The sequence below is a fragment of the Alligator mississippiensis genome, chromosome 14 (genome assembly GCF_030867095.1).
Source record: "Alligator mississippiensis isolate rAllMis1 chromosome 14, rAllMis1, whole genome shotgun sequence".
Lineage (NCBI taxonomy): Eukaryota > Metazoa > Chordata > Crocodylia > Alligatoridae > Alligator > Alligator mississippiensis.
In genome coordinates, this window is record NC_081837.1 from 17,589,252 (window position 1) to 17,616,364 (window position 27,113).

Here is a 27,113-nt window from a genome sequence, read left to right on the forward strand (position 1 = left end):
TGCCCATGGATGGTACATCGCCAATTTTGTTTCTTATACGGCTGTTTTTCCAAATGTTTCTAATAACTCATAGAAAACTAGGGTTGAAAGGGGTTCCAGTAACTCATCTAGTCCAACCCCTTGCTAAAAGCAGGACCATCCTTAATTTGATCGTGCCAGAGATTTGTCGAGCCGGGCCTTAAAATCCTCCGAGTCCACCACCCTCTAGATAAGCTGTCCCAGTACTTCACCAATCTCTTAGTCAGAAAGTTTTTCCTAATCTCCAGCTTGTTCACATCTCTTCTGCGGTATGGGGGTGTGGGCCACGATTCCCGGATGGTGCTTGGGAAGCGGCCGCAGTTGCGTGTCGAGTGGGGCACTGGGTAGCGACATCAACCCAGACACGCTCAGGGATGCCAGGTGTACGGGAGAGAGAGAGAGAATGAGCGCGACACTGAGACAAATGGTAGGTGAAGAAAAGTTATAAGTTTACTTACAAGCCAACAAGATGATTAACGAGTTGAAGTAACTTGGTGAATACAGGAACTAATTACAAGGACTATTTACAGTAGCAGGTGGATACAGACGATGTGGTGCGGGTAGAAAAGACGAACAAATGATGGTAGCGGCGAGTGACAAGTAAGGTGTAGTCGTGGAGGTCGACTGCAGCCGAAAGTAATAGCAGTACAAGTAGGATGCCTGGCTGGGCAACACCCAGGGCGTTCCGGATTGCGTGTGGTCTAACTATAAGCTGCAGCAGCCTACGCTAGAAATCTAGCTAGAAGCCGAGGGGTCTGTCCAGACCGCAAGACAGGGGATCAGGCTGTCTTTGAGATCAGATCCCAAGGACCGGAGTCTGGGAGCGTCTGGGGACCCCACGCCGAGGCGCGCAGTCCCCTTTATAAACTCCCTAGCCAATCAGGGTCCCCCCTTGATGGAACATTCTGGAGGCCTCAGCATGCTGGTCCAGCCAGCCACGCTCTAGGGGTAACTTCTGATCGGTTAGGCTATAAGCGATCACGCATTGTCCGCATGATGGTGCCTCTTAAGGTCACATTCCTCCGCCACTGCGTCACCGAATGTCACTCACAGGTAGCCATGTCACTTAATGTCTCAAACAGCAATCTGGTGGAGTCACATCACCTCCTGACATGCCCCCTTGACTACTGCCAGATTGTTATATGATTGAACACGAATACATCATTAATTTATTTAATACTGGTCATAGACACATACTCAAAGTCCTTGTCTTCGGAAGGATTAGGTATTTGAGCGTAGACTAAGGCTGATATTGTTGTGGCTTTCTTTTTGACTGAATCAACGACACAACATCCTACGCAAACACACAATAAACAACTGAATAGAGGTATTCACAGGGTTAATAATGGGGCGAGTATGCACATTGCTAACGAGGAAAAACTCCCACCAAAACTGGAAAAAAAGGTCCGCGGGCCAACCACTGCTTACTTTCGCTATGGCATTAGCACCTTTAGCGGCCTTTTTAATTAACTCCAGTTGAGCCGTAAGCGGTACGGTCACATTAGGAATTGAAATACAGCGATACTCATCAGATAAATTTAGGTATTTGCATGCTCCTCCATTATGAAGTAACATAGCATCGAGGGCAAGTCGATTTTGCGTAGTCATCCCTGAGGTTTCTTGTAACTGCTTGTTTAGCAGGAATAGAGCTTCATTGGTGGCATTGAAGCCTATTTCTACTTCCTCTGCTAATTTTACAATGGCCTCCCGAGCTCTCATGATTCCTACATACCAAAGGAACAACCCTTCCATTGCCCATTCAAAACGTTTGCCTACTTGTTGGCTATAGGTCATTCTGGACCAAGTGGTAGCGGAGCGTTTTCCCCTGGCCTCAGTGTGTGCGAACCAGGGAGGGTATGGGTTGGAAGTGTTTGTAGCAAGAGGTGGGCGGAGTTCTACGCTGGCAATAAAGCAAGCCCCATCAAAGCGAGCAGGTAGAGCAGTATATAGTACATCGTTGTTACATGCCCACGTGAGTCCTCGGGGTGCGTTGGTCGGTAGCCCCTTTCTACGGCACCAAAGGGCCTGGATTTTAGGTGTGCAGTAGGGGTGCGTTAGGTTGCGGCTTTCTAAATGCCGCACTTCCGCTTGTCTCAATGGGAAGAAGGCACTTAACAGCTGATGTGTCCCGTGGAAAATAGTGAGATTTACCCCTCTGCTTACATTCCACCCTCCCTCTGGCATGGGAGTGCTATTAAGGAAAAGGAACCATGAAGGTTGGAGACTATGGGCTTGCCATGGTAGGAATTGCACTTGATCTTCGTCGGTGCCCCACTTTCGAGCCCCCCAGGGGATACGATGACAATCAGTTGGCTCTGCTTTGTTACTCCCTAGTCCCCAACTCCTACAGTTTAGGCTAGAGATGTTTTTCTCCGTTATCTGACCTGACGGCCAGTAGTACGCCGCCATTTTATTCCCTCTTATGCGTGTATAGTCGGGAAAAGAAACTACTTGGCAACCTGGGCAAGGTATGGGACCACTGACTCTACAAATAGAGGTTCCGCACAATGGTCCTCGTACCTCTGAAAACCATTTTGCGATATTAAGGGGAGTAACATACGCCTCTAGAACATTGTCCTCGATTGCTGCAGGCTTCGGGATGCAAGCGGTTACCCCCTCTGGATGCGGGCCGGTGGCATTCGCCCAGATTTCAATCATCCGGAGCACAGAGTTCCGATGTAGCGGGTCCTCCTCAGCGCTCGGCTCTGGTGTTGCTTGAGTTAGGAGCAGGAACAGGTGGATGGTGGTGAAAGTTGTCACCATCCTTGCACTATTGGCGACCCCAGGCAGGCTGCTAGACGACAGGCTGGGGATGACTTGCCCATTAAAATAGGAGGTATCTGAAAAGAAAACATCACCTAATTAGTATAAATGTGTATATATATATATATATATATATATACACAATGTTGCGCCCGATTATTAATTGGGAAACCCTCCCCCTAACTCCTTCGGCTCAACCAATTATGGTGGGCCAGGATGGTGCGTGGCGGTGTGGCTGCTGTTAGGGAAATAAAGTAAGTATTAGGATAACTTCCTGTTTTTTCAACTGTCCCAGGGAGAGGCGTCGGTCGCGTTGTTATGGCCGTGGGTACTGCTAGCCATACTCTTTCTTTTTCGTTGTAGCAAGGTTTCCAAGTAGGTGGTGTAACCGCTGGTCTTTCCTGCCATAAATCTTTGACTTTGTTTAGTGAGATTAGGACTTCATCATTGAATTTGATCCAATTTTTGTAACTACCATTGCCCCGTAGGCGTAGGTTCTCCTTATAGAGGCCGATATGCCTCTCAACTACCCCGTTGGATTGGGGATGGTATCGTAAATGGTGATGCCAACTGATATTATGTTTGGCCGCAAATTGCTCAATAACTTTAGAGGTGAAAGGCGGCCCTCCATCTGAATGTATTTCAGCTGGCACTTGCCAACGAGCGCGTGCATTTATTAAACTGTCTTGGACCTTTATTGCAGTTGTTTTTGTGAGCGGGAGGACAAGGAGCTGTCTTGTTCCTAGGTCTACTATAGCTAAGCCCTTGTTAGGTATTTTCGCCTCTGGTAGGGGGCCTAATATATCAATCTGCCAGGTTTTTCCCGGTGAGAAGTACTCGGTGTTGAAAGCTCCATATTTGTGTCTATGTTGTCTCGGTTTTTCTTTAGCGCAGGTGGGGCATGCCTGCACTATTTCTCGCCAACGTTTTGTATTAGGCCCCTTCTCCGCATCTAATTGCCATCGGATTCGGGCTCTGGCAGCACTGGGATGCCCCCAGAATTCATGAAGCCACTTTAAGAATAATTGGTCGTCCACTGTACCTTGACTATTCTTATTACTCATTTGGATTGATTGGACCGCTTCTGTACATCTCGATACTACTCTTTGTGCAAGAGCTTGATCAGTGACCTGATGTGCTGGGTCTGTGTCCCCCCGGTGCGACCGGGTGTGTTTTATCAGTGGTAATGTCTCGAGCTGTAGCAGGGTTTCTCTGATGTCCTCCCAGATTTGTAGATGCTCTGTAGCCCTAGCGGTTTTGGTCATGATTCTATAGATGTACTCGGAATCAACTGTAATTACAGGAACTGGCAAGGTGTTATCACGGCAGCCTCGAATGTGCTCGAGGGCTAGGTGGAATCCCCTCGGCTCCGTCGCCTGAACTGATTCACTGTTATGTGTGTTATAGATTTTAGTGAGTTGGCAGGGCTTACAATAAAATCCGTAAGCCCCGTTTTCTCTTGAGGTCCCATCTGATGCCACCCAACCTGGTTCCGTTGTCCCGTATAACTTAGGCATGAGGGACTCTTCGTCTTCACTCGGGGGTAAATCTCCCTCTAAAACTCTCCATCCTGACCAGTAGTAATGAAATCTCAGTACTACTGCGCACCATGTCTTCGCAGTCCCCGGATACTCTGGGTGGATTTTGCCAGGGTTTAACGATGTTAAGAGTGACCCTCCCGGTGCAATCAGAGTTCCCGTGTATGGAGCTAAGTGTTCTACCAGTTGGGTAGCCAACATGGCCTTTGCTAGGCACCCATATCTATGCTGATGCTCTTGCAGGGTGCGGCGACCCGTGTACGCTGGGTGTTCGGCCTCGGTGTTTCTAGCAGTGGCCCAAATGTGTTCTTCTGTGAACCCTACGTAGACGTTTAGAGGAGCGTTTTCTGACGGCACCGTCAGGCGAGTGTTAGTCACCTCAGTTAGTACTGATTCTAGAGCCCTCTGGTCATAATTCGTCCATGGCTTTCAATTCCTAGGCTTTTTCCGGAGCTGTTGTTGAATACGCTGTACCACTTTAAGATGTGGAGGTGTTACATAATTTCGGAGCCAATTTAGGTGTCCCAGCCGGGCTTGAAAATCAGCCTTGGTCTTTGGTCGTTTTGTATATGTAAGCATAGTGTTATGTGTAGTACCCGAACGGTACTGACCTTCAAAATGAGTCCCCAGGAACGTGAAGCTGTTAGCTGGTTCGTTCATAGACTTCTCGTCGTTTATCTTCCAACCTTCCCTCCACAGATGGGCCCTTAGGTTCGTGGCTGCTTGGTGTACGGCTTCCCGGGGACGTCCCATTATTGCTACATCGTCTACATGGGTCCAGATGTTGATTTCTTGTGTGCCTGCATAGATGTTTCTGAAAGAGTGGATGCTGTTATTCATCATAGCAGTTGCAAGAGCTGGGGAGTTTTGGTATCCTTGTGGGCATACATTCCATCCGTATATCTTGCCACCGACACACATATTTAATATTCCTTGGTCGTCTGTCATTGGGACTGAATAAAACATATCTTTTAAATCTAATGTTACTGCCCACCATTCACCCCCCGCCTGGGCCTTTGTAATGTCTTTTATGATTTCTTTGATCCTATGATTTGCAGGCATTTGCAGTAAGGCGCATCGGCGGTTGGCCTGCCGGTAATCAACCACTAGCCGGGCCTCTGATGGCCTCCCGGGCTTTGGTATGCCCCACCCGGGTGAGAGGTAAGTGGAAGATTTCACCTCTGTTATACAGCCGTGATGTTGAAGGCTCTGTAGCAGCTTCTCAATGGATGCCCGTAGATGCTCTTTTGTCGCTATCGGCTCGTATCGCCACGACGTCGGGTTCTTAACGATTGGTCGGTGTCTCTCCATCTCCAGGATTTCTAATGGTAGGGCTGAGATAAGATGTTGTTGTAGTCGCAAAGATTTAATTCCGGGGACCCCTAAGATATTTATGCCCCCTAGGGTCCCAGATAGGGTCTTGCCATTGACTTTAAACCTTATCACAGGAGTACTGGCAACTGCAGGGAGCCCCTGTACGAATATTATTTTTGACATTTTTTCATAGATTTCATAGACCTTAGGGCTGGAAGGGACCTCGGAAGATCATCGAGTCCAGCCCCCCGCCCAAAGGGCAGGACGTCAGCTGGGGTCATAGGATCCCAGCAAGATAAGCATCCAGTTTCATCTTGAAGGCGTTCAGTGAAGGCGCTTGAACAACCTCCGGTGGCAGGCTGTTCCAGACCTTGGGGGCTCGGACAGTAAAGAAATTCTTCCTTATGTCCAGCCTGAAACGATCTTGTAGTAGTTTGTGACCATTTGTCCTCGTCATCCCTTGGGGTGCTCTGGTGAACAAATGTTCCCCTAGATACTGATGGTCACCCCGATAAACTTGTAGATGGCCATCAGATCACCCCTGAGCCTGCGCTTTTCCAGGCTAAAGAGCCCCAGGGCTCTCAGCCTGTCATCGTAGGGTCTGCTTCCCTGACCTCTGATCATGCGCGTGGCTCTTCTCTGGACTCTCTCAAGCTTCTCCACATCCTTTTTGAATTGTGAAGCCCAAAACTGGACGCAGTACTCCAGCTGCAGCCTCACTAAGGCCGAGTACAGGGGGAGAATGACGTCCCGGGATTTGCTTGAGAAGCATCTATGGATGCAAGCCAGCGTTTTGGTCGCTATACTAGCCGCAGCATCGCATTGCAGGCTCATGTTCATCTTGTGGTCAATGATGACCCCCAAGTCTCTTTCTTCCATAGTGCTAACCAACATAGCACTGCCGAGCCTATAAGGATGCTGCGGGTTTTTTTTCCCAAGGTGGAGAACCTTGCATTTATCGGCGTTGAACACCATCAGATTCTCATCCGCCCACTTGCTGAGCCTGTCCAGGTCAGCCTGGATCACCCGCCTGTCCTCAGGTGTGGATGCTTTGCCCCAAAGTTTTTTATGATAGACGTCGGGTTTAATAAGGCTCTGTAGCAGCTTCTCAATGGATGCCCGTAGATGCTCTTTTGTCGCTATCGGCTCGTATCGCCACGACGTCGGGTTCTTAACGATTGGTCGGTGTCTCTCTGTCTCCAGGATTTCTAATGGTAGGGCTGAGATAAGATGTTGTTGTAGTCGCAAAGATTTAATTCCGGGGACCCCTAAGATATTTATGCCCCCTAGGGTCCCGGATAGGGTCTTGCCATTGACTTTAAACCTTATCACAGGAGTACTGGCAACTGCAGGGAGCCCCTGTACGAATGTTATTTTTGACATTTTTTTATGATAGACGTCGGGTTTAATAACATTAACTTGTGCGCCGGTGTCTAGTAAAAAGCGCACAGACGTTTCCTCTCGACTGCTTAATTTCTGTATAGTTAAAGTTATATACGGGCGCTCGTCGCTACTAAAGCGGCCGCCGGTGCCCGCCTCAGTGGCCGCTACTCGTTTTTTTGTTGGGTCCTCTTGTCTGGATCCAATTTTTTATATTTGAATCCCATGCGGGTAGCTAGTTCCTTTTGGCCTTGATCTCCTATTTTTCGTAGTTGTATCGGTGTGAGGCCAGTATTTTTAAGAAGGAACCCAAATCTAGCCTTTTCTTCCGGGGTTCTCTCCTTCCACTGAACGTTGGGGGACATCTTTAGAGATGACCTAGGGGATTGGCGTTTCTTTTCCTGCCCCTCTGCTACTTGTATGATTGGACTAGCCGTGGCCGCCTCCACTTTGCTGGTCCTTGTAAGGTCTGGTAATTCCGTAAGGATGTTCCCTATGGGGCTCCCTATCAAAGTGTGTAGCGTTACCTTTAGCAAGGGGGTTTGGTGTCCCCCGTACAGTTCTGCGCAGGCTTTCACCGCATCCGCCTCCACGGGAGCTCTGCCTGGTTCCCTGCACCAACGGTGCGGCCAGTACTCTCGCCGTTGTCGCTCATCTAGCGTCACTGGCCGTACCTCTGTGTACCATATCGGGTAACTCGTGCCAGCTATGGAATAAAGCAACTGCAGCGGCGTCGGATGAGATGGTGGGTTTGCATGCCGCTTGTGAATTTGTGCTAAAAGGGTCGGGACTACTACTGCGCTTATTGGTATCGGCCATACCCAGTTGTTAGCAATTTGGGTTTGGTCCGTGCGTGTTCCCCCGCTCCAGTCTCATCAGAGTAAAGGCCTCTTCCGTGTCGAGTAATTCGCCTCCGTGATTTAATACGAGGCGCCCCACCCACACTACTGGGGTCTCCTCCGGGCTGATTTTTGTCTCCCTGATTAAATCTTGCATCTCCCCCCTTGTCCGGGTCCGGTAGACTGCAACCGTCCGGGTTACCTCACCCTCCACCGTTGTTGTGACTGTGGCGATTGGATGTACTTGGAAGGTGGGGGCACTCGCGGTGTCGGCCTTCTGGGGAAGACTGGGGTATGCTGAGGGGATTTTGTATGGTGGCGGTGGGGGAGGTGGCGCTAGAGGGTCGGTGATTGATCCCTTTATTAACACCGTAGGGGGCGCCGAAGCATCATTCCCTACGTTTCCCGGTAAGACGGTGGGGGGCGCTAGGGGGCCGGTGTTCTCCTCCCCTCCTGGGGTGATGTCACTTACCCCTCCCATCTTGTGAGCTGCGCCTTCCTTACCGGCTGCAACGTCCGTTAGGTTTTTTCGCGCCTTTTCTTCGCCAACCGTGTTTTTCTCCTCAGCGTCGCCGCCATTTTGAGACTTTAACCTTGCAAGTTTTGCATTCTTGTCGGCGACATCTTGGGCCAAGGCCTCGATGTCACCGGCTGGGTTCGCTGCAAGTCTTAAGAGCTCAGTTATTGTTCTAAACATTATATTGATAACTTTTCCTTTTTTCTGTTTTTCTCCTCCACATCTGCACCGGGAGGACTCTCGCCCCTGTTTCTCTAATTGTTCCCTGAGCTCCGTTAGGATTTCACTCTCTCTGCTCTCCTCACGGAGAGTGGGGCAATTGAATCTGTCCGACGGCGTGGCACGGCCGCTACTCTGTTTTACATATTTAATGCATCGCCCGTATTCTCTCGTCTGGGGTCTTTATCTTTGTTTTCGGCGATTTCTTTCCACGTTATAAAAGGAATTACGTCTTGTACTTTATCATAAGGTCGATACCTCACTGCTGGGCTCGGGTATTATTCCTCTCTCGCTCCTTCGGCGATCCCATCCTCGTCGCCACGTGGGCCACGATTCCCGGATGGTGCTTGGGAAGCGGCCGCAGTTGCGTGTCGAGTGGGGCACTGGGTAGCGACACCAACCCAGACACGCTCGGGGATGCCAGGTGTACGGGAGAGAGAGAGAATGAGCGCGACACTGAGACAAACGGTAGGTGAAGAAAAGTTATAAGTTTGCTTACAAGCCAACAAGACGATTAACGAGTTGAAGTAACTTGGTGAATACGGGAACTAACTACAAGGACTATTTACAGTAGCAGGTGGATACAGACGACGTGGTGCGGGTAGAAAAGACGAGCAAATGATGGTGGCGGCGAGTGACAAGTAAGGTGTAGTCGTGGAGGTCGACTGCAGCCGAAAGTAATAGCAGTACAAGTAGGATGCCTGGCTGGGCAACACCCAGGGCGTTCCGGATTGCGTGTGGTCTAACTGTAAGCTGCAGCAGCCTACGCTAGAAATCTAGCTAGAAGCCGAGGGGTCTGTCCAGACCGCAAGACAGGGGATCAGGCTGTCTTTGAGATCAGATCCCAAGGACCGGAGTCTGGGAGCGTCTGGGGACCCCACGCCGAGGCGCGCAGTCCCCTTTATAAACTCCCTAGCCAATCAGGGTCCCCCCTTGATGGAACATTCTGGAGGCCTCAGCATGCTGGTCCAGCCAGCCACGCTCTAGGGGTAACTTCTGATCGGTTAGGCTATAAGCGATCACGCATTGTCCGCATGATGGTGCCTCTTAAGGTCACATTCCTCCGCCACTGCGTCACCGAATGTCACTCACAGGTAGCCATGTCACTTAATGTCTCAAACAGCAATCTGGTGGAGTCACATCACCTCCTGACAGGGGGCACAAAACTGAACACAGCACTCCACATGTAACCTCACCAGTGCAGAAAAGTGGGGAATAGTGACTTCCCTCAGTGCTGACAACACTCCTACTAATGCAACCCAGTATGCTGTTAGCCTTCTTGGCAACAAGCGCACAGTGTTGGCACCTATTCAGCTTCTTGTCCACCGTAACCCCCAGGTCCTTTTCTGTGGAGCTGCTGCTTAGCCAGTTGGTCCCAAGCCCGTAGCGGTGCAAGAGACTGTTCTGTCCTACGTTCAGGCCTTTGCACTTCTTCTTATGGCGCTTTGCCTTCTTCCCCTGCGTGGCTGGTTTGGCGCCTGGCCATTCTTCCTTCCATGGGATTGCCATGGGGATGGGCACACCCCCAACCGGCCGCTGTGGTGGGGCCTTGTCAAGGCCCTTGGGCTCGGGTTGAGGCTGACAAAGCCCCCTGTCTGCGCCGTCTTGGGGCTGGCGTGCCCCCTGCCTCCCTCTGCACAGATGGATGGGGCCCTGGCGTGCCGTTGTTTAGAGTGATGTTTGAGCACCCCGTGGTTTGAGCACCCGTGTGTTTAGAGTTATGTTCTACCTGTGGTGATTCAGGAAGTATGCAAGAGGCAAGGATTTTTGGGTGTGATCACTTTTACTGGACCAACTGAATGGTTGGAAATAAGTTAGACAAGCTTTGAAACGCAAAACTTTCTTTGTCAGTGTTTTAGAGCATTTGCTTAAGGCAGGTGTTGCCTACCTCTGGAGGTAATTTGAAAGGTCCCAGGGAATATACAGGGGCGGGCGCAGTTGTAGCACACCTGCTGCCTCACAGGAGCACAGGGCCAGGGCAGCGTGAGAGCAGGGCCCACAGAAGCTGCACTGCCGCTGCTCTGCCACTCACCGTGCCCCTGCTCTGTGTCTGGCCCTTGCCACCCCCCCGCCACGTCTGACCGCTCGCCACCCCCACCTGCTCTGCATCTGGCTGCTCCCACCCCCCTGGGGGTACACTTTTTAAAAAGGGGGCTGCCGGGGGTACACTTACTAAAAAAAAGGTTGAAAACTACCGGCTTGAAGTCACTATGTATTTGCTTTTGGCTTTTGGATTTAATAAAGACATTTTAGCTGAGTTCCTGACATACTCAATCAAACTCTAACACAACATGCAGTGTCGTTCTGGCTTTTGAAGGCTTTGCCCAGAAACTTGTGCTTTTTTATGAATTGCTGATCATTTTACAGCTTTTAGAGAAAAAGGAAATTAGTTAAGCTCTTTCTGAGTAGTAAGATACTCTTATGTTTATTAAAACCTTAGTGAAATTTGGGACAATAACCAAATACTACCTTTAAAATACTTTTTAAAAGTTATGAATTTATATTAGGGGCGCACCGATAGAGATTTCTGGGGCCGATATCGATAGCTGATATTTAAGGAGGCATATTGGCTGATACCGATCTGGTTTCCGATACAGCTACCTCCAGCTGGTTAAGTCCGGTCTGGTGGAAGGGGAAGTGGAAGGAGAAGGGGAAGGGGCGTGGCGGGGGTGCAGATCAACCCCGCCTGTGGTGAGGGAGGAGGCAGAGGGAGGTGCTGCCCAAGCAGGGTGGAGGGGACGGAGCCACAGCTTGTGATGGGGGGCCGGCTGTCACCGCTGCTTGCAACCCGGGAAGGCACCGGGGGGACATGTGCCCCCCTGGATCTGTGTGGGACGGGGCAGGCTGCAGCCAGGACCGCGTGGGGCTCTTCTCGGCAGGGGCTAGGCTTGGAGTGGGTGCCGGCAGCGCTGGGAGGATGCTGCATTCAGCCCAAATTTTGCCAGGGCTCTGCTTCCAGCGCCACCACCGCCAGCCACTCGGTGCAGCCCTGGCTCAACGCCCCACCTCCACCCACGCACCAGGAAAACCCGGGGCTGCGTTGGGCTGCTGGCAGCGGTGGCACTGGGAGCACAGCGGTGGTGAAATTTGGGGTGGATGCAGCATCCTCCCAATGCCACCGGCGCCCTCTCCGAGCCCAGCCTCCACCGAGAAGAGCTCCACGCAGCCCCGGCTGCAGCCCACCCTGCCGTGCACAGATCCAAGGGGCACCCCCTCCCCCCCGTGCCCTCCCAGAGTGCAAGTAGCAGTGGGAGCCACCTCCCCCCACCACAAGCTGCAGCTCCCCCTCTCCACCCCGCCTGGACAGCACCTGCCCCCGCCCCCTCCATCACCAGCGAGAGCCTTGATCTGCCCCCCACATGCCGCTTCCCTCCCCTTCCACCACACCGGACTTGCCAGCTGAAGGCAGCTCTCCACGCTGCCAGATGCGCTTCTTGCTTCCTGAGTGCTGTGCTGTGACTGCGCACAGCACAGGCATTTATCAGCCAAATTATCAGCCCCATTGGGCCCGATATCCGATACAGCGAATTTTCTTGGTACTGGTACCGATCCGATATGAGACCAAGGTATCAGTGCACCTCTAATTTATATGATCGCTCACAGTGCTGCTAAGTGGTGCAAATCACAAGGTCTCTTATTGTAGCTCTAGGCTTTCATATATGACTGCAAAGTTGCTAACTTTTCTTATATACAAAAAACTAGAACTCTGGGTTCCAAAATGATACCTTTTATTAGACCAACTGGAAAATGGCAAGAAAACTGTCCTTTTCTGCAGGCTTTCGGGATCAAAGTCCCTTCATTAGGCTCTGGGGAAAGTGTAGGTGGTACAAGACGGTAAAAAGTCCCCACGGGTAGGAAAGAAACTTCGTTTTTGCACAGAGGGAGCTGAAGATGGAAGGCCGTCCCTCTGGGTCCTTGTGCATGTCTTTGTGAGCTGTGCTGAGTAGCTCTTTGGTGTGTAGGAACTTTTCTTATAACCTTTCAAGTAAAAATGCGAATTAAACAGACGCTTGGCTTGCATGTTAACATCCTGTTTGTCAAAGTTGTAGTTCTTGTGCTGCTCTTTCTCCAAATTTTCCTCCTAAAGACTTTTCATAATCAGCTCTTAATTAGTACTGTGTTCCTCCGCTTTTTAGACTGAAGACCTGGCTTGGAAAATTCCAGGTCTTAGCTTCTACCTTTTTTTTTTTAACTACAGAAAAATAATGGCAATTTTTCTGTTGCAACCAACTCAGAAAAGCCAGGGCAGGTCAGAACGTCTTTAATATTGAATTCCTGCTTGAAATCTCTGACTTTACCTTATGAATGTGGGGCCTACCTCGTTCACAGGGGCTTCCCCCCGACTCTGCGATGCGAGTGCAGTGGCGGTCGCCATTTTCACGGTGGCACATGGCAGGCCCCCCCACACCTCTGGCTGAGGGGCCCTGGGAGTCCCAACCCATGGCCCTCTCTCAATCTCCAGCGAGGGGCAGGGCTTCCAGGGCCCCTCAGCCAACTGGAGACGTGGGAGGGGCCTGTCATGCTCTGCAGAGAAACTCTCAGTCCAGCCTGCCCCTGCTTCCCCCCTCACTCCCCCCAGGACCAGGGTGTCGCAGGGCACCTCGGTGCCTGCTCCTAGAGAGGGGAAACTGCCAGGGAGAGAGCCCTGGCAGAGCCAGTTGAGCACAGCTGCGGGTTGCCGGAGCAACTAAGGGGAGCCAGCTGGCCAGCAGGGGGCAGGGCCTGGCCCTTATAAAGCCCAGGGCCGAAGCCAGGCTAGCAGTTCTCTGCCAGCAGCCAGAGAGGCAGGAGCTCCCGAGGCTAACAGCAAGTACCGCTCGAGCGAAGGTTAAGCCACGATGTTAAGTTATAGCCGGGCGGCTTTGGGTTGTGTTTGGAGTTACAGCCGGACGGCTTGAGTTTGCGTTTGGGTTACAGCCTAGGGGCTTGTGGTTTTGCTTTGACGTTGTGATATTACACCCGGAGGCTTGGGTGAGGCTGTAGGGGTTGGAGGAGGCCTCAATACTAGGTACCGTATAGGTACCTCATATAGGGACCCCAGAGAGTGTGGGGAGCCCTAGCGCAGGAGGGTGCATTGCCCTCATAAGAGGGCGCAGTGTCCTCATAGGGACCCCAGAGAGTGTGGGGTGCCCTAGCGCCAAGAGGGCGCATTATTTTCACAGCGCCAGTGAAGAAGGCGCAGCTTGCACGCCAGTGCGGGAGCAACTGGCGGCGAGGAGCGCGGCCAGCGGGTCGCGGGCGCGACCAGTAGGTTGCAGACGGGGGACATAGACCCCGGATCGCGTGCGGGGTACATAGACCCCAGCCCCAGAGCGAGGGGCGATTTTCATTGAGAAGCCCCGTGGGGGCACGGCGAGCCCCAAAGAGGGGGAGCGCCATATTAGGGAGCCCAGGACAGGCACAGCGGAGGCCAGCAAGGGCATCACTTGCGGGGTGCATAGACCCCAGCCCTAGAGCGGGGCCGTAGTGAGGAGCCCGAGACGGGCATAGCGAGCCCGGCCGCAGGCTAGTGCGGCAACACCCCTCAGACAGAGGCAAGGCGCTGCGGTTGCCCCCGCGACGACGGGGAGTAGCAGCGCGGTGAGCCCGTATCGGAGAGGGTACCCGTGCGGTTGGCGGGAAGGACCGGGGGCCCGCTAGGGAGTCCCTGAGCGGGACCACGCCGTCAGGGGAGGCCCAGAGTGGGCTGGACGAGAGTCCCAGTGAGAGGCTGGGTACTAGAGAAAGCCCAGAGTGGGCTAGATCATAGAGGAGGCCCGGGAAGCGGGCCTGCAGACATACCGACGTCTATTACATCTGCGAGGCTTGGGGCGTGGTATTAGGGGCTGGTAGGAGCCACGCATAGCCCATAAGGCTGGGGTGCCTAGGAAGCACCCGTTGTATCAGGAGACCCCCAGGGGGTCCGGGAGAACCGCGGGGACAGAGGTCCCGAGTAGCTGTGCCCAGGGAGTCATAGGCAGCCTCCCTATTACATTTTCCAGCAAGATGTGGCGGGCGAGAATTAGAGGGTGCCTTGGGCCGGCCTGACACGGAGCGAGGGACCTTAAGGAGGTCACGGCCCTCCGCGAGGACCCCGCCGTGACACGGGGCTTCCAGCCCGTTTTCAGCTCCCTCCGTCCCCTCCCCACAGCCCTGCTTGCTGCCAGGTTTTCAGCTTGGGCTTTTTCACAAGACGCCTACCAGAGTCATGGTTTCTGCGAAAATCTTGAATTTGGTAGACCCCTACTTCTGAATCCTATTTTCCTGTCTGCCGGCACTAAGGGTGATTGTGTGGCACCCTATGGCTGCCTTCAGAGGAGCTCAAGTCACCTTGGTGGAGAGTCACTGAATTAGAAGTTTTGGTATTTTGGCTTGCTTTAGCTATGGAGCTGTTGGGTTTCTCCCCCACAAAGTAAAGCTGGCATAATGTATTTCAGGATCGCTGCACAGTTTACCACTGAACCATATTTTTGTTTCATAGTATTCCCCCCAACTAGAAACCTGAAATGGTATAGTATACCAAGATAATTCTGATCAGGAATCAAGGACATTTTTAGTGACGATTAGGGAATATTTTTAGGCCTTGTGTTTGGGGAAAGAAAAACAGTCTATCTTATAAGATGCAGTTTTTCATTGGGACCTGAAGTGTCAGTTGTGGAAGTTTTAATTGAAATAAAATGTTAACTGCCTTAATGTCCCCTTCGTATTTGCCAGTATAAGCTGATTACCCTTCTAATTGGCTATTGCAGCACATTGGCCAGTTCACTGCCTCTAATTCTCTGTCAGTCTCCTCATCTCAGACTGTAATTTAAAACTGGAAATAACATGTTCTGAGGCTGCGGTAATGTCTAATAGTTAACTGTTCTGTATTGGGTCTAATTCCTACCTTTGTCTTTATCACAGAAGGGAATGCAGTAATTGTCCTCTTCAGCCTGCTAGTGCTTTTGTCTTGTCTGGAAAAACTGTATTAAATAGAAGTTGGTACTTTTCATGTAGCCTGCAGTGTGCTAATGAACATCTTTTGATAGTGCTAGTGGGCCTATTCCCTCTGCAGAGGACTGTATATTTTACCATGTAGAACTATTTTGCGCTTTTGTTTGCCATGGCAATAAACTTGTGATTAGTAGGAACCAGGCTTTGGTGTTCATCTTTTGAGCTTCATATTCAAATAGCAGGTATTGCAGTATGTGAAAAATGTTGATGTCTCTGGGTAAGCCTGCATGGTGCTTGAACTATTTTACTGCATTTCTTGCATCCTATAATGATCATTCCTCTTCACACCTAGTTCACAGTTTTCCTCTGTGCCTCCAAGCAGACTGTTTGCATTTACATGGAGTCGGAGGCAAGGATTTCTTGTGCTCTCTTTAGTATAGTTGGGAGAGCTGTTGGGCAAGGTTTTTTGGACTTGAGGAAAGACACTTGATGTCTGAAAGCTTATCTAACAGCTCTCACAGCTATAGAGTTGGTCTGATGAAAGACATCACCAAAAAAATCATTGGTTCTCCTGCTGTTGGAATGATGTTGTAGCTGTGATGATCCAGGAGGTATGTGAGAGACAAGGGTTTTTGTGGGTGATATCTTGAAGGATGCATTGCATTTGAAAGCTTGACTAATCTATTCCAACCATGCCGTTGGTCTAATAAAAGATATCACCCACACCAATCCTTGCCTCTTGTACACTTCCTGGACCTCACAACTACCTTAAGTATATCGGGTTTGGGTGTGTCTGCTTACTCTTATGAAGACAAGAATGTATACCTACTAGTGTATGCTTAACTGTTAGTAATTAGTCACGTTCACTTTTGCTTTCAAGTAACAGTTCAAAAAAAAAATCAGAATGTATTAGCTGAGTGACTAGCTAAAAACAAGTCTGTTTTTTAGCTAGTCACTATGCGCCACACACCAACTACGTGGTGAGTGCATGCATAGTTTTGTCGTCGCGTGGCCTTTGAGCAGGGGAAGATGGACGGTGCAGTGGGAGGAAGGAGTGCCCTCCGTGGGCAGGGGAGATGCACAAACCCCACCTCCTGGCCAAAGGCTCATATTCAAGACTGCCCCCTACAACAGCGTGCCTGGCGCCTCATGGCTGGTGGCCATATGCAAAAGCGTTGTTCTAGTTGTTGGGTGTGAACTAGCTGTGAACAACTGAGAGGTGTTGTTGCCTGTGAAGGAGTCGAGGACAATTTAAATGGAGCCAAGCCTTTTCAGTTCCGGGTGTGGAGCCTCTCAGTTGTTCACACCCAACCACTAGAACAGTGCTTTTGGTGTGTAGCGCATAGTGCTCCAGAAGCCTCGCCTTGGTTTTGTGGCGGCCTCTGGCTCTTCCCAGGCCTTCCAGCTTTCAGTTCTGGCTCGCATCTGATCTCTGAGACGTACCGTACCGCCTGTGTTCAGTTTAGTTCGTTTTGCTTCATAACAGCGTGATGACAACATCCACAGCTTTCTGGCATCCTAAAGCCCACAATTTCTGCTGTGACAGAGGATTTCCGCTGCAACAGAGCTGTTCGCAGGGGGTCACCAAGCAGGCTGCCCCTGACACCCTCCTCAGCTGCACGCTGCTGCCCGCATTCTCCATCCAGGTACAGGCAGAGGGACCGCTTCCCTCCAGACAGACAGCCAACCCGCCCTCTTGAAAGCTTCGGACAAGTAGTAGCTCGCCTGCCAGACTACTAGGGGTCCCTGCCTAGCACCAGCCCCCCCCCAAACGTCTCTGAAGAAGCGACAAGATCTACTTTTTGACAGCAGCAAGTTCTCCCCGAGGGGAGGTGCACCGCTCCTGGAGGCACTGCAATACCAGGCCGATGCGTGGAGTGGATGGAGCAAGCTCCGAGTCCATCTCCCAATTCCAAAAATCCATTTAATATAAAGTCCTCACATCGAGGACATATCAGATATTAAACTGATAAGAACAGATTGACTTTTATCAGTAAATGGTAAGGATGGTAAATCCAAAAAAAGATGACAAAGCCGATAGGGAAATACAGAACGCCCGGGCGAGGGACTAACAATAGAAGGATGGGGGTGAGGTTGGGAACGCACCTAGGTTACATGCGATACAAAGTTAGCCAACTAAGCCCGGGGGTAAGGGGAGAGGGGAGTGGGGAGGGGACTACACTTGATCTTAGCCAAAAGGCCAAGAAGCGATACCCTGAACCCCGTGGAAACCTCGGGGCCCCCACGGGCAGCCTCCCCAAACACACCGCAAGCTGCCATGGAGGCCCCTCCGCTCACAAGCGTCACCTGCAGCTTCTGGCGCCACAAACCCACACGGAAAAGTCCTTCCGCAATATCTCGTGCCCAACAGGCCCGAAGCGCCCCCCTCCCACCCCCCCCCATAGCCCAAAGGCCCCCCCATTCATGCCCTCTCAACACTGCCCTGCCTCTCGCCTCTTCCTCGCTGGCCATGAGGTGAGAGATGATTTGCTCAAAGCCCGAGCGAGCGCGATGACGACAGCGTCTCGCTTTAACCCTCTCCTGTTTCGCGGGGCGTTCCTCCAGCCCTGCTCTTGCCAGCAGCAGCAACCCCCTGAGCAGACACGGGTACACTGGGAGCCCTTGTCAAAGGGGCAGGGATCAAAAGGGCAGCTGCTGATCCCTGAGGGGGAACAGGCTCTAATCCCTGAGGGGCAATGCGCTTCACTGGTCGGTGCCACCGTGCTTAGTGGATGTTCGTCACATTCATGCATCAGTGTGAATGTACTTCAGTTGTGGTTGAACACCCTTCATCACTGAGTGTGAGCCCACCCGGTTGTATTCGAACAGGAACACCCTTAATTGTTGCCTGTGAGAGTGTGAATGTCTGCAGTTGTGCTTGAACACCCGTTAATCACTGAGTGTGAGCCCACCCACTGGTATTTGAACAGGAACACCCTTAATTGTTGCCTGTGAGAGTGTGATTGTGCTTCAGTTGTGCTTGAACTCCCGTTAATCACTGAGTGTGAGCCCACCCGGTTGTATTTGAACAGGAACACCCTTAATTGTTGCCTGTGAGAGTGTGATGGTGCTTCAGTTGTGCTTGAACACCCGTTAATCACTGAGTGCGAGCCCACCCACCGGTATTTGAACAGGAACACCTTTAATCGTTGCCTGTGAAGGAGCTGCGGGCGACTGAAACAGACAGAGCAAAACTTTTCTTTCCAGTTTCGGCTGCGGCGCCTCTCCTTTGCTTCGTCTTAGTTGTTCTCAGCTAGCTTACAGCTAACAACAAGAACAGGGTTGCAAGTGATTGCGCTTCTCTGTTTCTGTGCACACACTGTGCGATTAAGTGCACTTGCACGCAACAGGGATGTCCACTGACACACAATTTGTGTCAGTGGACATCCCTGTTGCGTGCAAATGCACTTAATCGCACAGAGCGAGCGCTGAGCGAACACGCTTAACAGTTGTGCAGGCACGAGCCGAGAACAACTTGAAGGTGGCAGCTCCGTTCCAGTTTGGGGCGCGGAGCCTCTGCTTTGCCTCATTTGAGGCGTTCTCAGCATGCTCACACCCCACCGTCCCGACGGAGCTGCTGCTCCCCTTTGGAAAAGGCCCCTTGTCTCTCGGCTGTCACGAGCAGCCTCTGGGCCCAGCAACCTGGGGAGAAATCCCTCTCGCAACACCGCCCTCGGCACTGGCGTCTCCCTCGCTCGTGTATCCCAAAGATTCCTACCCCCTCAACGCTTCCCCGCCTCTCGCCTCCTGGCTGGCTGCGTGAGGAGAAGAGACGAGACGGAGACAGAGACACGGAGGATCTGAATGAAGGCAGCGCAACGCCCCAACGTGATGACGACATCCTGACTTGAACCCTCCCCTGGCAAGGGGACGTGCCTCTGGCCGCCCGCCCTCTCCTCTGCCCGGCCCTACTTCCTCCAGGAGCACGCGCGACTCGAGCAAGGGACCGACCCCACACAGGGACCCTGCGCTTGCTGGAAGGCGGTGTCAACAAAGTGCACGTTAAATACACGGCTGAAACTGACAGTCAGAAGTCTTCAACAGAACGCGAGCCTGTCAGTCTCCCTGTATGCTGCAAATACCGTAGCATTGCCAGCACGGTAAGCGGGGCCCGTGAAATGCTCAGCGCTGTCGGCGATAACGCCAGTTCAGAAACTGACTTTTGGGGGCCTCGAAGCTTCGCAGAACTCGTCAGTTCAGGACCTGCCAGCAAACGTCACAACCACAGCAACAAAAATAACAACAGTTCATAGATTCATAGATGTTCGGGTCGGAAGGGACCTCAATAGATCGAGTCCAACCCCCTGCATAGGCAGGAAAGCGTGCTGGGTTCAGATGACCCCAGCTAGATGCCCATCTAACCTCCTCTTGAAGACCCCCAGGGTAGGGGAGAGCACCACCTCCCTTGGGAGCCCGTTCCAGACCTTGGCCACTCGAACTGTGAAGAAATTCTTCCTGATGTCCAATCTAAATCTGCTCTCTGCTACCTTGTGGCCATTGTTTCTTGTAACCCCTGGGGGCGCCTTGGTGAATAAATCCTCACCAATTCCCTTCTGTGCCCCCGTGGTGAACTTACAGGCAGCCACAAGGTCGCCTCTCAACCTTCTCTTGCAGAGGCTGAAAAGGTCCAGGTTCTCTAGTCTCTCCTCGTAGGGCTTGGTCCGCAAGCCCTTAACCATACGAGTGGCCCATCTCTGGACTCTCCAGGTTATCCGCATCCCTCTTGAAGTGTGGCGCCCAGAATTGCACGCAGTACTCCAACTGCGGTCTGACCAGCGCCCGATAGAGGGGAAGTATCACCTCCTTGGACCTATTCGTCATGCATCTGCTGATGCACGATAAAGTGCCATTGGCTTTTCTAATGGCTCCGTCACACTGCCGACTCATGTTCATCTTGGAGTCTACTAGGACTCCGAGATCCCTTTCCGCTTCCGTGCCACCAAGCAGGTCATTTCCCAGGCAGTAGGTATGCTGGAGATTTTTCCTCCCTAGGCGCAGCACTTTGCATTTCCCCTTGTTGAACTGCATTCTGTTGTTTTCTGCCCATTTGTCCAACCTGTCCAGGTCTGCTTGTAGTTGTTCCCTGCCCTCCGGCGTGTCCACTCCTCCCCACAGTTTTGTGTTATCTGCAAACTTGGACAGAGTACACTTCACTCCCTCGTCCAAGTCGCTGATGAAGACATTGAAGAGTAATTTAATTCCAACCATGCAGTTGGTCCAGTAAAAGTCACCACACCCAAAAAATCCTTGCCTTTTGCATACTTCCTGGATCATCACAGCTAAAACACCACTCTTAACAAAGAGTGCTCAACCTTTTTGTCTGGTGAGACGGATGGACAGTGCCCAATCCATATGCAAGCAGTACGCAGGTATCATAGCTCCACAGGCTGCAATTGGCTCAAGGACCAGAGGTTGAGCACCCGTGCTCTAACGCTATCATCAAAACGCTATAACAATATTATGCTTGCAAGCATTGAATCCGAACACTTGCAGCAGGGCTAGCAGGAAGATTCTAGCTATCCCACGCTGCCTGACTCCCAGGAAAGCTCACTAGCAAAGAATCCACCTCTTCCCCTCCACCCCCGATCTCTCCCAACGTCATCTTCTTCCGAGCTAGCCCTTAATTCCACACACATCTAGCTTGTCATTCCCCATACACATAACCTTCATTCCAGCCTGCCTGCAAGTCACTGCTTTGGGTGACTGGAGGTAGCAGGCACACGTGTCTCTGCACACACATCCACATGGCCTGCATGCACCCAGGCAGGGTCCTGGGAGAAGCACCAATAGCTGGATGCAGTTAAGTGTATGATCAGTGGGGGTTGGAGGTCCGGGACTTGGGGACTCTCTCTCTCTCAATCTGTGTGTGTGTGTGTGTGTGTGTGGGGGGCAGGGGGGATGGGTACCTGCCAGATATGGGGGAAGATAGCCGGGCGCCGAGGCTGCATCAGGGCAGGGGGGACGGGAGGGGTAGGCGCCTGCCCCTTCAGCAAGAGAGGGAGGCATCGGGGGAGCTGCATAGCTGGGCTGGTGGCACTTGAGCTGGTGCTCATACTTGTACGGGCACAGCAACTGGGAGACGCTGCTGGGGGACGGGCTGGAAGGACCGCGACCAGGCTGCCTGGTGAGGCATGGCAGCCCCAGACCAGGGCAGGGGGGGCTGCCACAGCGGACTCTCTCCGCTGAAATCCGCATGAACTGCGGGACTTTGGCCCGGATGGCACAGGGGCAGCTGGGGGCTCCCTTTAGCAGGGCTGGGGGAAAGCAGGTCAGCACTGGCCACTGATCTTCATAAATAGGTCCCGGTACAAAAAAAGTTGAGAACCGCTGTCCTAGACCTCCCACCTCTTTAACGGGTATTTATTTCCTTGCCATTGTACACCCACCTTTTCTCTTACATTAGCATATCACTTCATCCTGCCAACTGAAGCATTTGGATTGTCTGTCTGGCTGCCTCTCTCAAGTCATACATTCCTGAAACTGTCCTGCTTGAACCTGAGATGATAAAATAACACACTACCTATTACTTTACAGTTCTTAATTCCTAGATGTTTAATTTTTTTTTAAGTTACAGTAATCAAATATTCAAATAAGTTAAGAGCTATGATGCTATGCGATTGCCAGGTCAAGGTTAAGTGCAGTTTTAGTAAAAACAAAACCCTTCTTTCTCTAAATCAAATTTGCTTAGTACATAAGGGAACAGGTGTCAGAAATGGGGTGTTTTTTTTCATCCCAGACCTACACACTGCTCCTGAATTTAAAAGCCAAACTGACCTCTTGCCTATTTATACATCATGACAGGTGGTAAAAGAAGATATTCTTACAGAATCGTTTTTCAGATTTTGTTCTCTTCAATCACTTCCTCAAAGTCCACCCCCCCCCCCCCCCCCCCCCCGTGTTTTTCCTTTTTGGTCCAAATCCTCCAACCGAGAGAGAGAGAGAGAGAACGGTCCCAAGGCTTAAAATTGTAATTTATCAGCATGAAGCTCATGTGTGTTTGCACAACCACCAGTGCAATCAGTGGGCTAATGCGGCCTACAAACTGTTCCAAAATAAAACTAAGCTGTAAAAACTCCAATATCCCATGCTGTATCTATTAAGTCTCATTTCCTTTGTTTGGTTTACTCTAGCTAAGCAAATGAAGTCATAATACTAGACTGATTAGCTGCTTTAAAGGTAAGACCTGCCTTAGCTTTGCTGTGTATTTGTAAAACTACAGTTTCACACCCCACTTCTGCAAATGATTATGCATACATTTAGCCTCATGCGCTAATAGTCCTACTGAGTTTAACAGCTCATTTGTTGAAAACTATGCACACACAGACTTGGCCTTCGAATACAAATGGAGCTTTTTCAGACTATATCTTTTCAGGATAAGAAGTAACAAACAGGCCATAGTGACAAATGCAGTTGCGTCGACATAAACGGGAATTTTCATTTCATCTACACGCACCCTAAGTCTTTATTTGCATTTGTACAGCATCTGCTACAACAGAACTTTAGTCAGGATAGTCACCTCTCCTCATCGAAGGACATACAAATAATTAACACAGTAATCATCTATCATGGTTATCTAGTATACAGAATATGTAGCAGGGCACTGGGATGTGCCTGATCCTTTAGGAGAGCAAGCAGCCTGAGAGGCTGCTTTTAGGGGGCAGGGGGGAGCTAATGAGGGCCTCACCTGGCTGGAAGAGGGCTCAGGCTGGAGCTATATGAGCCCAGAGTCTGCACCAGTCTGTTCGTTTCTCCCCAGCTACTGCACAGTGCAGAACTCCTGGCTCCAGGGTCCCTGAAGGGAACTGGATTTTGGCTGAACAACTCTACAGGTCTGGAAACAGAGGCAAGTTCCTTGGACTGAGGAAGACTGGGTTTACAGGCAAGTGGTCTTTATGTTACACCTCTAAAGACTGAGGTGTCTGCCAGACGGCGGTGATGTTTCTTATTGATTTATGTTTAGCCTTGAACCCTGGGGGTACAGACTCAAGGCTTGCTTAGAGAGCCAGTATCCCAGGAGCCCTCACGCTGAGGGTGGGACCCAGGGAGGGGTCCCAGAACTGAAAAAAGGCCGAGACCCAGATCACGAGGTCCAAGAGGCCCAGAGCCACCTGTGTCCAGGGCTGGGCGGGGGAGGGGTCTGAGAGCTCAAGGGGCCAGAGTGTATAAGGAGGAAAATCAAAGGGAGAACATCTCTGAGGCTTAGGGCGTGGAGTAGGGGAGGAAAAGGAACCACACAGTTTGCCCTTAAGGCTAGGTCCCTGTAGGGCACCTGTAGTCAGGCCGAGAGGAACCTACCAAGGTTGGATGTCTGGACAGAGGCCAATGGGGCCTCAGACCCAGTGGAAATTTACTGGATTCGGGCTCGCTCTAAGGCCTGCTGGCAGCCTCCTTGAATCAACCTGTACTATTAAGAGCGAGGCACGGCTGGTGAACAATGAAGAGAGAGTGACATTAGAGCTGGAGCCAGGCAGGAGCAGCAAGGCCGCTAGGGGTGTCATGGCAGCCCCTGTGGCTGTGAGCCTGTCACAGAGTACTTCTATTTTTTCCTTTGAAAGGAAAATATAAATTAGTGATAAAATTATGATCACATAATCTGTGATTCCATGACTTGTTTGTTTAAAATTGGTTTAATGGACCACCGATAGTACAGTGCAGCCCCAACAGTTTTACACAGCAGGCCAGACTGTCAGTGGCCAGTACATTCATGGGCTGGATCCAGGTGTTCCTGCTCTGGCACGTGGGTGGGCACCATCTGGCCAGGTGGGGGACAAACTGGCTTCAACACAGCCCTGATGGGGAAAGGAGCTTGACCCATCCTTGTGAAGAGGGAAAGAAGGCTAGCCAGGTGACCCTGTAGGGAGGGAAAGAGTGCATGGCCTGGCCCAACCCGGCCCTGCAGGAAAGGAAGGGGACACGGTCCAACCCTGATCCCAAAGTGGGGGAACGTGGCCCAGGCCCACGGGGGAAAGAGGCATAGCTTGGCTCAGACCAGCCATGCAGGTATTGGGGCTTGGGGATTTGGCAGGGGAAAGTGGGGGGGAGGCTGTGTTCATGGCCACCACTCGCTTGCTGCCAATTCCCCAGACCCATGGGGAGCCCCACAAGCCATGGGGCTGCATTTGGCCCCGGGGCTGGAAATTGAGCAACCCTTGTCTAGTAGATGCATAATACAGCAATTTATATTTGCTTACAGAGATAATTAATAAAACATAAATAAGAATGAAATGTTAGTTAAAATCTCAAAAGATTAAGAAATACCTGTCAGCATTTTCATTTTTACACTCAGCCTTGTATGGATAGCCATTTTAATAATATAACGTGAGGTGTCGTCTTCAAAAGATCCTGCCTGTTTGAAAATATGCACAAGTGGAGCAGCTGGAATTGCTTCACAACAAGTTGTAGCGCTGAAAGAAGAAGGAAAAAACAGTTAATTTCTCAATTAGTGAATCAGTTCACATTTTGGACTCTAAAAATACCCACGGTTAGTTCTGTAGACAATACATTTAGAAATCCTTTCCAAGAGTTACAAAAGTTCCATGTCCAATACAAATCACCATTTCCAAAGATATTAACAGAGCCAACAAACAGTCTTCAAAGCAACCTTGAAAACAGCACAAGAAAAGCTGGAAAGTAGGGTTTGATGCTTTTCCACCACAAATCATACTAGCCTATCTTCAAAAAGGCCAAAAGGTTCCCAAACAGTTACGACTTTTATTCCCTACCAGCCTTTACTAGACCTGAACTAGCAGCTTAAAAGTCAAAACTTTTCATTCTATTTTTAAGCCGTCTTGTTTTTTGTTTTTAATCTATTTTTAAACTTTCTTGTTTCCCCAAGAAAAGCCATTTTAAGGATCCAATCCAATTGACACTGAGATGAATGGGAGTCTTTTCATTGACTTTGCTTTGGGCTTGATTCAGTACTCTGTATTCATAGTGGATGATTTCCTCTTTGGAACCCCACCCCCCACTCCACAAGGGAAATCACCTACCACTTATGATACCACGTACCAATGTAAAAGCAGAGACTCGCCAAAACAAAAGCAAAACACCCAACCTCCATCAATCAGTGTTAAAACAGAAACACATTTCTAAGTATGTAAATCAGGAAGAAGAGGGGCTTTTTCCAGCATTGAGGAAATCAGGACTGTTAGTCTTAACTTTACACAGAAGAGCAATTTTTAAAATCTCCCATACTAAATCCTAAGATTAATGTAAAAAGATGATACTATCTCACCAGAGGAAAGCGTTTAGACAGGTGAGAAACAGAATCTAGTATTCATGGAAGGGTAATTATTGGTTTGGCTAGACACTTTTGCTTCTATTTGCTCTAATATAATTTCCCAACCTTAAAATACATTGTACTTTCTCTTTGGGTGTGCATCATACAGTATTTCATGACAATACTTTACCCATTTAAAGGTAAAAATCCCAGTGATACAACATTCAGATTGGAAGACTTAAAATTATAGCAAAAACTGGAATAAATATCCCCCACCACAATTCTGCCTAGATAAGTCTTTTGGTTTCTATTTAACAAAAGAAGATTGACAAATATAATTCTTCCTACACGTTCAAGTTCACAGGAACACAATGATTCATATACACTACAGTACTAAAATAACTGCCTTACTGGACTCATTTTTGGCATCTAAACCTATTACTTATGTTCACCTGGAAATGTTAAAAGCCTTGGTGGGGTGATGTAGTTGGGGGTAGTCCTGCTTCAAGCAGGGCATTAGACTAGGTGACCTCCTGGGGTCCCTTCCAACCCTAGTTTTCAATAATTCTGTTTAGCTTTGAAGCACGGAAAGTTTCATTCAAGAAGTGAGACTTTCTAGTCAAGATTTTTCCCCTCCCCCCAAAATGCAGGAGCATGTGAAATCAGATTTTACTGTAAGTATTTTTAAAGCATAATTATAACTGCTATTGCTAAATGAATAGATCCTACTAGAAAGGTAAGCCAAGCAACTTCCTATGTCAGGGAGCAGATATGTAGTAAATTAACCGAAATCAAAGTGGTTCCGTAACTTCATCAAGCACTTTCTCCTTTCTTTTCCTATGTGCATGCATGACTATGCAAAGGGCGTGGGAAATAATGTTTCAGGCCTCACCTAGCCAGATATTGTGCCTATTTAATTAAAATTGGTTTTAAAAAGTTATCAACACAAGCTACACCAAGAAAACCACCTGTGAATTGGTGTGCACTAGCTTGAATTGACCAGATTGAGTAAACCAGAGGTAAACTGGTTCAATTTTTTGTGTAAGCAAAGCCAGAGGCATAACCAGGAACTTTAGTGCCCTGGGGAAGACGGCGCAGAGCGCTGGAGAGGGAAGTGAGGAGTGTCAAGCGCTGGAGAAACAAGGAGACAATTCCAGTCCTACTTAATGTCTTCACTGGAGCATTTCTGAAATCAGTCCCATTAACAGGCATGAAAAATATATCCAGTTCTGTCTGGATCTATATATCTGTCCCCCGCACACCCTGCTCTGGGAATCGAGCGCTCAGATCCACCCGGTGCTCGCCTCACGCTCACTCACTCGATATGTGAGCCCATGCAGCCACATACATGCGTGTACATGTGTGTGTATGTACATGCATGCTCACGCATCTGC

The 27,113-nt window shown here is 50.3% G+C and overlaps 1 protein-coding gene and 1 non-coding gene across 3 annotated transcripts; both read right to left on the reverse strand.

The window, feature by feature from the left end:
- Positions 1-445: 445 nt before the first annotated feature.
- LOC132244756 (uncharacterized) lies at positions 446-26,913 on the reverse strand. 2 transcript variants are annotated; one of them, XM_059717174.1, is made up of 3 exons: positions 24,759-26,913; positions 21,899-21,995; positions 446-2,858 (listed from the first exon to the last, which is right to left on the reverse strand). In XM_059717174.1, exon 3 carries the CDS (start codon positions 2,779-2,781, stop codon positions 1,297-1,299), a length of 1,485 nt encoding a protein of 494 aa, XP_059573157.1. In that variant the 5' UTR covers positions 2,782-2,858; positions 21,899-21,995; positions 24,759-26,913; the 3' UTR covers positions 446-1,296. The 2 variants fall into 2 exon arrangements, with proteins under 2 accessions (XP_059573157.1, XP_059573156.1); XM_059717173.1 differs by having other exon boundaries at positions 21,887-21,995.
- LOC132245250 (U2 spliceosomal RNA) lies at positions 17,328-17,513 on the reverse strand. Its single transcript, XR_009457079.1, has one exon. It is a non-coding gene; the product is annotated as a U2 spliceosomal RNA (small nuclear RNA).
- Positions 26,914-27,113: the final 200 nt, after the last annotated feature.